General features: G+C 44.4%; 1 protein-coding gene across 4 annotated transcripts in view; it reads left to right on the forward strand.

The window, feature by feature from the left end:
* Positions 1–12,802, forward strand: part of SEMA4G (semaphorin 4G) — a 408,621-nt gene that overhangs the window by 369,119 nt on the left and 26,700 nt on the right. For all 4 annotated transcript variants that reach the window (XM_030202836.1, XM_030202840.1, XM_030202839.1 and 1 more), the window contains 3 exons: positions 212–356; positions 1,457–1,679; positions 6,477–6,592. In XM_030202836.1, coding sequence (XP_030058696.1) covers positions 212–356; positions 1,457–1,679; positions 6,477–6,592 — 484 coding nt within the window. The remainder of the gene's footprint in view (positions 1–211; positions 357–1,456; positions 1,680–6,476; positions 6,593–12,802) is intronic.

Below are 12,802 nucleotides of genomic sequence, written 5' to 3' on the forward strand. Positions count from 1 at the left end.
AGTACATAATCTAGTTATAAACTGAAACACTGGGGATGCAGCTAATGTAGATCCCTGAACAAGGAAGACTCACTATTACTGAGATACTGTATCAGCTATATAAGTCTACCACCTGCACCCCCCCCCCCCCCCCCCCATGTCTCTTGTTCAGCTATTTTCTACTTAACTAGCAGTTATCTAATTCTCTTTTTATTTTTTTTTTCATGATTAGGAGAAATATGGAGGCTTCTGCCATCTGCCAGTACAGCATTGCTGACATGCAGAAGGTCTTTGAAGGTCCTTACATGGCATATCAACCCAACTCCCGCAAATGGGTCCGATTTAATGATGAAATTCCAGAACCACGGCCGGGTTCGGTAAGTGTCAGCAACCTTCTTCTGATATCTTAATACCCTGGCAAAGCAAGCAATTTCCTGTTTAATTCCATAGTCAGTGGCGTGCAGTGACCCTTACAGTGTGGGGTTCAATAAATGATGGTCCCAGCATAACAGATCCTCCCTCCTCCCCCCCCTCAAACAAAACACAGTATGTCTTTGCCAAATCTCTGTGTAGGGGGAAAGGGCAGATTGATGCACTTGGGGTGTAGAAATCCAAAAGAGAAGTGTGCAGGGGCAAGAGACTGATGTACATGGATCAAGAGAGGGAACTTAGGGTGATGGTGTCAGAGGATCTCAAGGCGGAAAAACAATGTGTCAAGATGGTGGCTGTATCCAGAAAAATGCTAGGCTGCATAGAGAGGCATAACCAGCAGAAGAAAATGTTGGTGCCCTTGCACAAGTTGTCGATGAGGCTCCACTTGAAGTATTGTGTTCAGTTTTGAAGACCGTATCTCCAAGGACATAAAAAGACTTGAAGTGGTTGAAAGGAAGGTGACAAAAATGGTACAGGGTTTGTATCAAAAGATATCTGAGAAGAGACTGGAAGATCCTGAGTATGTATACCTTAGAGGAAATGAGAAATAGGGGAGATATGATACCTTTCAAGTACTTAAATGTCTGTATTAATATACAAGCAAATCTTTTCCAGAGACAGGGAAGAGGTAGAACTAGAGGACATGAACTGAGGTTGCAGGGCGGTAGACTTGGGAGTAATGCCAGGCAATACTTCGACACAGAAAAGGTAATGGATGCCTTGAATGCCCTCCCAGTACAGATGGAGATTAAAATGGTTAGTGAGTTCAAAACGTGTGGGATAAACACAGAGGATCCCTAAATAGAGGATGGAATCAAAATAATAAATATCCAGCAGCTCCCCTCCTCCTCCCCACCAGTAGGTATGACTTGTTCAGACTTAATCAGAACTTAATGAGGTCCCAGACCCATCTCATCATTTGCATGCACTGTCCAGGTGCCAGACCATTCAGTGCTGAAACGTGTGTATGTGCATCTCTCTTTTTCTTCACTGCCTCCCTGAAAAAAACCTCAGTAACAAAAGTCTTTCCACCCTTGTTGCACAGTGCATCACACATGAACTTCGGAACAGTGGCTTCAACTCTTCCTTAGACCTGCCAAGCAATGTCCTGGACTTTCTGAAGATCCACACCCTGATGTATGAGGAGGTGAAGCCCATAGGGGAGCAGCCCCTCCTCATGAAGAAAAATGTAATTTACACCAGAATTGCAGTAGACAGAGTTTTGGCTCTGGATGGAAAGCACTATGATGTGCTAATCATTGGAACAGGTACGTGTCATGTTGTCTCCTCAAAGCAACAAAAAAAGTTATAGTTTTCATTCTGTAACTTGCTATGAATTGAATTGGATCTCCAGCCTCTTGTAGCTTTTTATATTTAAATATTTTTTTATTGAGTAGTAGGCTGAAAATAGACACTACAAATCCAATCACAAAATATGAAACATAAGAAACAATATCTTTGTCAAACTGTAATAAAAATTCCAGTTCCATATAGCATTGCAACAATGTAACCTACAGGAAACACTGGCGAGGGAATCCAAAATACCCTCAAACAGGAGTGACAACAAAAAGCACAAGGAGCCAGTGGGGTACCAAGGGCGGAGCAGTGGGGGCGGTCTGCCCCGGGTACATGCTGCTGGAGGGGTGCAGAGAGCAGCCGCGCGCCTGTTGGCTTCACTGGTTCCCTGCTCCCTCTGCCCCGGACTTCCTGTTCCGGGGCAGAGGAAGCAGGGAGCCAGCGGAGCCGAGAGCCACTCGGCTGCTCCCAGCAGCTAAGAATGCACCCGGGGGTGGGGGTTGATGCGCCGGGGGGGGGGGGGGGGGGGGTGCGCATCGGCGATCCACCCTGGGTGGCAGCCGACCTAGGATCGTCACTGCAAGGGCCTTCCGGAACTGGGGCGTCAACTCACTTTTATTGAACAGACCCGACACGGTCTGTGTTTCAGTGAAGCTGCTTGTGTCAGGGGTCTTACAATGATAGTAAAATCCCAAAATGTCAATGGAGATTGCCAAAACTCAGAAGTGATGCCAAAAAAATGCAGGTAAAACCGGTACTTCTATAAACAGGAATCCCACTTAAGTTGAAGAATACCACCTCCCACCCTATCCCCTCCCCTCCTACTCTAAACCCACCTTAACAATGACATTTTCACAAGACCACTACCAATTATAACATTAAACACTCTACTTCTTGCCCTGGGTGGAAGAGATTTCCAAAATGGTTCCAAGATATATTGAAGTCCCCCCCACCCCACCACCACGCTAGTATTTATATCGCCTATTTCCATTTTCTCATATGTCATCTTGTAGCATTTTATTTGGGATTTGAATTGTGTTATTAGTGATTTGCATTCATCATCGTTGCTCAGGAGTATACAGATTGTGATCTTTGAATTCGTTTTTGTCAGAATTGCTCTGAATAAGAATAGCTCCATTAAATAAATTAGAGTTTGGGGGAAAACTGCCAAAGGACAAGTTACAAGTAGTACATATTGTCTCTAACTTCTCCAAAACATTTTTCTGAAGTTTTGGTCATATTTTAGGCCAGCAGTTTCTAATTCCTTTGGGCTTTCTGGTCAGTGTGAACTGGCTTTTATTGAACTACAGTGCCTTGAGATGTCACGAATTACTAGGGTTTCTCCCATTTTTAACCATTTAGCCCAGTTTTTACAGCAATAATTTTTGACAATTGGCCACAAACTGCAACTTTTTTTTTTTTTTACATTTGTACCCACTCATGGCAGGCTCAATGCGGCTTACATGGGGCAATGGAGGGTTAAGTGACTTGCCCAGAGTCACAAGGAGCTGCCTGTGCCTGAAGTGGGAATCAAACTCAGTTCCTCAGTTCCCCAGGACCAAAGTCCACCACCCTAACCACTAGGCCACTCCTCCACACTTCCTCACACTTCCTCAAGATCACAGATATCCACTCCTGAGTTTGGCCACCAGAGAGGCAGTTCTATAGCTGGGCATCTGTTTCAGTAACCTGACATTTACGTGCCCACAGTTTACACCAGTCAGTTGCATAAATATGGCAAGAGTGCAGTAACACAGTATTGTATAAGTTGTATATGTAAGAAGGAGCCCTGCTCATGCTGTACCCGCGTGTGCCCTTCGTGCATATATATGCTAGGCCACTTGTGCCCTTACAGCATTTAGGCGTCCTGCTAGCACTTACGCATGTGTTGAAAGCATTAATATTCTGTAATTTTGCATGTAAATGTAGGCACCTTGTCATTGAATTGCCCTTCACGTGTCACTGTTGTACTGTGGCTGAGCCTGTACACAGAAATGTACTGGTTCATAAAATACATTGCCCTGGATCGGGTTCTAAAATTGGATTTCTACAGCTTCTACTTGGAAGGTCACTGTAGAAACTGGAGAGATGCCTGTGTGAGGAAACCTTTTCCTAGTGGGGTTTGAGTGCAGATATACCGGTATTTAGTGCATCAGTTAAATATCCCATTTTGTGCTGTGGAGATCACAGGGATCAAAAATGCTATTTGCTCTGTCCATTCCCCCCCCCCCCCCCCCCAAAAAAAAAAAAAAACTTAGAAATTTAGGAAACACCTACTGCTTCACAGTCGTCTTTGGATATTAGCACTTATGGCACTTATTTTAAGGGTAAAGAGAGTGGATTTGATATACTGCCCGTCTGTGGTACATCCAAAGCGGTTCCTAGTGGCCTCAGTCTGTTTTGTACCTTGAGCAGTGGAGAGTTAAATGACTTAACCAGAGTCACAAGGAGCTGCAGTGGGAATTCCCCATTCCCCTGGTTCTCAGCCTACTGCACTAACCATTAGGCACTTCTCCACTTCCTGTTTACTGTCATAGGAGAGTTCACTCCTTTGTGCATGGTACTGAGAGTGCTGCCAATTGTGGTTTAAGCTGGGGGGGGGGGGGGGTGTGCAGCTGGGATCTTCAGGAAGGAGATACTTGATCATTCTTTCTTTACTCCTGGTTCTCCGTGATGGCAGTATATCCCTGCACACTGTTTATTAGTGCCAGCGGATGAGTGATAAATATTTAAGTTCGTCAAAGATAGGGTTACCATATTTGGTCCCCTCAAAAAGAGGACCTATGCCCTGCCACACCCCGCCCCCCTGTCACATATCCCCCCCCCCCCCCCATCACACACCCCTAAGGGTGTCCTAGCCTCCCCTCCCCTTACTGTACTGCCCTGGTGGTCTACTAGTGACCCTTTTGGGGCAGGAAAGAGCCCCCTCTTCTTTCCTGCCCCTAGCGCTGCCCTGCATTCTGTTTCCCTTGCAGTGGTGAGTGCTGACGGTCCCAGCGCCAATTCAAAATGGCCGCCAAGAGTTGAAGCAATCTCACGAGATATGGTCTCGCGAGGCTGCTTCAACTCTCAGTGGCCATTTTGAATCGGCGCCAGCACCATCAACACTCAGCATTACAAGGGGAACAGAATGCAGGGCAGCGCCCAGGTAAGGGGAGGGGAAGCTAGGATAGGACACCGGAAATCCAGACAAACGGGCAGGCTGGCAAAACCCGCCCTGTTGCCCAGCCATGTCCTCAAAAAGAGGACATGTCCAGGTAAAACAGGACTTACGGTAGCCCTAGTCAAAGACATATTGAATCTCTCAAAACATTAATGTAAAAGACTTGATAAATATTAGATTATTTGGTTTTAAGTGATGTTATATTTTTTATGGTAACAGCTAGGGATGTGCTTTGAATTTCATTCATTTTCATTTCATTTTTAAAACATTGGCCCTGTTGTAGCAGTGAAACGTACAAATAGATAAAATAAAGACCCCTGAGCCTTTTCCCCCTCTCCCAAACCCATTAACCACTTTACCTGATTCATGGATTAAAAAAATAAAATAGATTATCGTTTTTTTGTTGTTATTGTTATAGAATGGACCACAACCATTTTTCTTTGTTCACCCCTTAAAATAACAAGCTGTAGTCTTGGCTAGACTTGGATCAAAAACTATGTAGATCAGTGGATTTGTGATACTTTGAACGATGGTTGAGGGTGGACCAGACAAGGTTGTAAACATGGAACAAGTGCTTTATTAACTTAAATCTGAGGCCTGTTACTTCACAGGCTTAGAAATAAAGGTAGAGTCTTTTATCTTCAGAGAGGGAAAAGTCCTAGCATGGGATCTATGGCTAACAGGGCCCAAAACACAGTTTATGGCCTGTGACTACCACACCCCAAATACGGTTTGTAGTTTCTCTCTTTGGATTTCCAGAACAAGGCTCACAAGTCTTCAGATAAAAGATGGGCTTACTTCAGCCAGATCACAGCAGTAGACGTATTAAGTAAACATGTAGACTGCGGCTTCAGTTCTTCTTTCCCTGGGTCTCCTTAACCTTACTCTGGCCCTGCCTTTTTTACATCCTGGTTCCTTTCCTGTCGGCTCCACCCCTCCCGTTTCACTTCCTCCCTGGTCAGGACTAGTAGGTTTAAGGTAGCTCAGACTACTTAGAAAGATGATGGCGCTGATAGCATAGATAGAGCTTGCTGTCAGTAGCTCTATAAAGAGACAATATTCAGCACCTATAAGCATAGCTGTGCAGTTTAAGATAGGATAGCATTTTTTCCTGTCCTTAAATGAAACCACTTAACTGTATAGATAGTTAAATATCACCACTATCGGTATAGCTGGGTGAATCCAAAGCAATGTCACTCTGCACCAGCACTGGAGTAGTCAGGAAATTTCAGTTGCACAAATTCACAAATTGGAGACAGATTTAGTGATTGCTGCTAAACCTAAAAGTGTCTTTGAATATCAGTCTCAAAACCTTTCTTCCCACAAATAGTGGGGGAGTTCATTATTGTGGGGAAAAAAAGAATCAGTTGTCTTCATGTTTTCTAGGTCTGAGAACGTTGTTGATGATAGAGTGTAAAGATGTTGAAAATTGGAAAGTATAGTGTAAAGCTAAATGTAATCTCATTTTTTTTAATTATATCATTCTGATACTTCAGATTAGGAAGTTCTGCTAAGGGTGGTGCGTTGCTTGAGTACAGTGCCTGCAGCTCGCTATTCCAGGTTCACTTTCTGAGTATCAACATTCCCTTTGATTGTGGTTGTGCAGGTGATGGCTGGATTCACAAGGCAGTGGTGCTCAAATCCGTTGTACACATCATAGAGGAGATACAAGTCTTCAAGAATCCACAGCCTGTGGAAAACCTGGTGATCTCCAAGAGACAGGTAGAAGACAATGTCATATCAGATCTAGATTTCACACTGCTCTGTTTTTCTTCAGTACTCATATTTTGGAAACGAGTAATATAATTGCTTGTCGTACTATGTATTTGTAATATGGTTATTTTCTAGGTACTGCAATGGTAAATTGTATGGATTTGCATCTAAGATTTAACAGTAAAAATGCAAGGTCATGCATTTGGGCTGCAAAACATTTAAGGGATTGGCTCAAAATAGAGCTGCATGAAATGAGCAGAAACTGGATGGTGATATCTGATGATGTTAAGGTGGCCAAACAGGCAGATAAAAGAACTGCAAAAGCCAGAATTGTGCTTGGATGCACAGGTTGAGGAATGACCAACAGGAAAAAGGAAGTGATAATGCATCTACATAAGTATCTGAAATCTCATCTGGAGTACTTTATACAATTCTGGAGACCACACCTTCAAAAGGATAAAGATGAGAAGCACCAGTCAGTGAGGCTGATATGCAGCCCATGGGAGGCAGCCCACTTAAGTGCCGTGATTGGCGCTGATCCCTGGATATTTAGTGCTGAGCCATTTCCGGTGACCAGCATTGAATATCTGGGGGGTTTTTGGGCCGGCTCAAACTTAACCAGCTATGTCAATATTCAGCACTGGCTGGTTAAGTTTAAAGTGGCCAAAGATAGGACGGCTAGCACTGAATATAACCAGTTATTTTTTCAGCTCTAACCGGCAATATTCAGAGGAGATGACTGGTTATCTCGTCCTGAATATTAGCAGTTAGGTGCCGAATTGCTATTTAACCGGTCAGCAACCGTTTCTGGACAGTTAAATAGCGCTGAATATTGGCCGGAGTAGTGTTCAGCATAAAGTATATGGGGGACAGATTTAAAGGTCTAAGTAAATATATGTGCTCAGGAGGAAAGGTGGAAGAGAGAAGATAAGCTAGATAATGTTTGTGAGCATTTGAGGCCTGGGCCTGTAGCATACAATCAGAAGACAATTCAGAGGCAAACAAAAAGATTTTTTTCATGTAGTCAAAGGTCAAATATAGACGCCTGCTTTCCTCAAAGGATTTTCCTACTCAATCATCAAAAAAAGGGGGATGGTTTCCCACCAGTAAAACGAGTACAGTAGAATGCCGATTATCTGGACTATCCTCTGCAGATAATCATAAATCTGGATAATTGAAAATATCAAATTTCTGTAAAGAAAATAAGATTACAGCATTGCATATTAGTTTTATTTTCATCAATGTTTGCAGACAAAAGTATAAAATACAGTAGTTCTAATCAGAGTACTGTTTTTTAAAGTAAAGTGCTGTATTTCTTGTAATACTGTATATACACTACTGTACAACTCATCCATGGGGTTTTTTTTTTTTGGCTTCTCTTCAACAAGGGAAGGTTATGTATGTTTTTGAATGCACAAGGATTTTTAGATTTACCAATCAGCAATAACTCCAACTTATGACTGTCAGTTGCATTTCCCCCAACCAACGGTGTGACACGTTCTTTAGATGACTTGAATCCAGGAGCAGATTGCTCCTTATGACTAACCAGTGATTTACCAGGGAGTGATTTCCAATTCAGACCTGTTTCGTCTGCATTATAAACACAATCGGGTCATTAAACTGAAGAACAAAGAAATTAGCTGCTAGCAAATTTGCAGAAAGTTTCTCACCATGGATTTTAATTTGCCTTATTCCAAGGTGGTGCTTGAAATTTCGAAGCCATCCATTGCTGGCTTTGAAGTCTAGAAAGGGCCGAAAAAGGAAAAGGCAGGGCTTTTCTGTGCACAGACTGTGAGGATTGGTTGGGAAGGTATTGACGGATAATGGGTCTGGATCATAGGAAATCCAGATGATCAGCGTTCGGATAATCAGCGTTCTACTGTAGATAGTTATAAACACAATATTGGGGTCCTTTTTACTAAGCAGTGGTAAAAGGGGGCCTGTACTGGTGTCAGCGCATATTTTTGATGTGCACTGAGACCTCCTTTTATCGCAGTGGGTAAAAGGCTTTCTCTTAAAAAAAAAAAAAAAGAGAGAGAGAATTGGCTCTGGGGCAAGTGAACACTTACCATGTGGCCATTTCAGGGGGGAACACTTACCACCACCCATTGAGGTGATGGTAAGGGCTCCTGCGGCAACCCAGCAGTAACCAGGCAGCACACGGCACTGTCCGATTACCGCCGGGTAAATGCTGGGGCTACAAAAATAGAAAATAGTTTTGTACCGCCAGAAATGGTACGGACTGGGGGTAGGAACTAGAGAATGACATGGGATCGGGTAATCGCAGTAAACTGCAGTAATCCGCAGGAATGGGAAAAATGTTCAGTTTTATTGCGGGTGCAAAAAGAGGTTTTTTCCCCGCCTGCAGGAGCGGTAATAACCCCTACACCCGCGGTATAGTGGACACCTACCTTTTACCCATCCTCCCTCCCTTCCTTACAAGTCCGGTGTCGCTCGCTCACTCTCCCTCCGGCAGGGGGGGTGGGAGAGCGAGCAACACCAGACCTTGTGGAAACGGAGGAAGGGAGAGTGACATCGACCCTGTGGAGGGGAGGCAGGAAGATTGGGAGAGTGACACCGAACTTGGGAGGGGGAGGGAGGGAAAGCGACACAAGACCTTGTGGGGAGGGAAAGCGACACCAGACGTTGGGGGGGGGGTGGGGTGTTATGAAGGGAAAGCAACACCAGACTTTGTGGAAGGGGAGAGGGAGGGAAAGCAAACCGGACCTTGGAGGGAAGGAAGATAGGAGGGAGGGGGTAGTGACACGACCTTGCAAGGGGGGAAGAGGAAGGAAGGGCATGGAGTATAGGGCCTTGGATGCAAGGGAATGAAAGAGAGAAAAGGATGGAGCTGGGGACTGATAGGGTGATGAGATACAATGGAGGGGAGATGAGGGCTAATAGTATGGGAATGGGGGCTAAGGAAGTGGGTGAAAGATGGGGTAAGATAGGGGTTTAGGAGACTGGATATTAAGTATAGGCACCGACTCCGTGGGTGCTTGAGCACCTCCAATATTTTGGGACCCGTCACCCAACCAGAACGCATCAGAAGTTCCAGTGCCAACCACAGCCCGACCTGCCCGCCCCCTTCTCCCACAACAGCCCTCTTTTCCTTCCTGTTGCCCAGTGTTTAAAACATACCTCAAGTCGCGGCAACAGTGAAAGCAGCAGGCTTGCCTCCAGCCTTGCCTTCCCTTCCCTCTCAGTGTCCCACCCTCCTCTGATGTAATTTCCTGTGTCTGCAAGGGCGGGACAATGAGAGGGAAGGGAAGGCTGGAGGCGAGCCTGCTGTTTTCACTGCCGTCGACTTGAGTTAAAAAGGAGGGCTGTTGTGGGAGAAGAGGGCAGGCAGGTCGGGCTGGGGTTAGAACTGGAACTCAGGGGGGCTGACAAGGGGTTTTGGGCGAGTCACTGGACATGGATGGGATGGGAGGGCAGAGGAGTATCGCTGGACATGAAGGGGAGGGCAGGGGAGAGAGGAGAAATCGCTGGACGTGGATGGGAGGGGAGCGCAGAGGAGAATCACTGGACATGGATGGGGGAGGGGAGAGAGGAGAAATCGCTGGACAAGGAGGGGGAGGGCAGGGGAGAGAGGAGAGTTGCTGAATGTGGATGGAGGGAAGGGCAGGAGAAATGCTGGACATGGATTGAGGAGAGGGAAGACAGGAAGAAGATGCACATGGATGGAGGGGAGAGGAGACATTCTGGACATGGGTGGAGGGAAGGGAAGACAGAGGAAGGAGATGCACATGGAGGGAGGGGAGAGAGGAGAAATGCTGAACATGGAGTGGAGGAAAGGCAGAGGAAGTAGATGCACATGGATGGAGGGGAGAGGAGAAATGCTGGACATGGAGGGGAGGGAAGACAGAGAAGGAGATACACATGGATGGAGGGGGGAGAGGAGAAATGCTGGACATGGATGGAGGGGAGGGAAGACAGGAAGGAAATGCACATGAATGGAGGGGAGAGAGAAGAAATGCTGGACATGGAGGGGAGGGAAGAGAGAGGAAGTGAGATGAACATGGATGGAGGGGTGGAGAGAGAGGAGAAATGCTGAACATGGATGGAGGGGGTAGAGGAAAAATGCTGGACATGGATGGAGGAGAGGGAAGAGAGAGGAAGAAGGTGCATATGGATGGAGGGGAGGGAAGAAAGAGGAAGGAGATGCTTATTGATGGCGATGAGGGAAAGGGAAAAGAGGAGGAAAACTACACATGGATGGAGAAAATAGGCAAAAGCTGGATCCACTCTATACCTTCTCCAGTCAAGTCCGCGGAGGACCCCGCTTTTACCTATGGATGTAGGGCAACAAATGAAGAAGAAAGGAGGAAAGTAAAGAAATAAATGGAAAGGAAGCCCAGGAAACAGAGTTAAGAGAACAGCAGAATCAGAGACTGGGACCAACAGGATCAGAAAAACTAAGTCATCAGAAAACAAAGGTAGAAAAAATCATTTTATTTTCATTTTAGTGTTTGGAATATGTCCAATTTGAGAATTTACATCTGCTGTCTTATTTTGCACGTGTTTTTCTGTTTTTCTATTATTATGCTGTATGCAGAGCCTATCTTCTTAGGATTTCAGGTTAATTTTAGAAGAATTTGAAGAGGGGCTATCTCTGTTCTGCATGTGTGACTGCAAGGCCAAGTGTCTGAATAGGGATCTGTTTGTTAGGTTCTGAGATTTTGATAACCTATTGTTCTTTACTTTTGGGCATCTTGGCCTCGCAGTGCCACTTCCTTTATAATGCTCTTTTGCTTATCAAGAAATTGATTCTGTCATATTGGGTGACAGAAGATTCACTACCACTAGCTGCAGCTATGGTTTGTCAATATGAAAGAAATGGCCTGTTTTGAACTTAGGATCTATCAGCACAGCAGTCCCCACTGTCTCTCACAGCTGATGATAAGAAATGCTGTGGTGCAAGATTTTACACTTGTACCCTGCAACTACTTAGACAGTAGCTACTAGACTCATTTTGCACACCATTCATTTTCGATTTGGTATTGCTCTGTTGTTGTTTTATCTGACTGTTGCAATAAAATATATTTTAAAAAACAAACGAAAGGTGAATGTAGTCTAAAACTATTTCTTTTTTGGTGGTGAGCCTACAAATAGGTGGGAAAATGTGGGATACAAATGTAACAAAATGTAAATGAAGCAGTTTTTGGGAAGAGAGAGGTTTTTAGCCTCGCCCTGAAGCTAAGGTAGCTGTTTTCTGTTCTGATGGTAATAGGTAGAAAGTTCTATATTTTAACTCCAAGTACAGGCAATAGAGAGCTGATAATCTTCTCATTTCGAATTGTCTTTTGAAATGGTGACGCTAGCATCAGTTGTTCTTTCAGTCTGTTAGACTGGACCAAACGTAGCAAAGTGGTCTTAATCAGCAGTTCAGAAGTGAAAACCCTGTAAGATTAAAAAAACAAACAAACAAACAAACTAAACAAGCAGCTTTGAACCTGAGTCTTTCTGCTATGGGGAAGCCAGTGCAGTTTGTTAAGATGAGTTGAAACAGTAGTAGATCTATTCAATCTATATATTAGTCTAGCAGCTGTGTTGTGTATGATTTGTACTTTTTTCTGATATTGACACTTAATACCAAGAAAAAGAACGTTACAGTAATACGTGAAGTAGGACTAACATTTGGACTAGTAGCAAAGGCTTTTTGGTCGAAAAATGATCTGACTAGACTTAGCTGTCTTGTTTTGAATAGTGTTTTCTTCCATAGCTGGTTAATATGGGAAGAGAAGGTGAGTGAAGAATCAAGCAAAACCCTGTTTAAATGTCCCTTTCTTAAAGACCTCTTTCTGCCCCTTTCACACTGGGGGACTAAAGGTACTTATTTCATATAACAGGTTCTGTATAGTTTCTCTAACCTCCATTGTCACCCAATCACAAGGGGGTCTGTTCTGGGGTGGCATTAGGAGCCGTAATTGAAAACTAATTCCCATAACTACTGCTTTCTGTCCAAAACTGAGTGTCACTTGTATGGGATCTACCTTGTAGGCTAAATGTAAGGTAAAGAGAAGATAGAATCAATAAAAATAGAGACAGAGATAGGTTTAAATAGATAGGTACATTTTATTCCTTACCCTAAGACAAGTCTTCAAGTTGATACAAATACAGACATCAGACAGATTCTGGGTTCATCTGCACAGCGCCCTGCCGTCTGAGAGAAGCGTTGGGGAGGACTCCGAAACTAAGGCAAAATCTCCCCTCTTT

The sequence above is a fragment of the Microcaecilia unicolor genome, chromosome 5, assembly GCF_901765095.1.
Source record: "Microcaecilia unicolor chromosome 5, aMicUni1.1, whole genome shotgun sequence".
NCBI classification, from domain to species: Eukaryota; Metazoa; Chordata; class Amphibia; order Gymnophiona; family Siphonopidae; genus Microcaecilia; species Microcaecilia unicolor.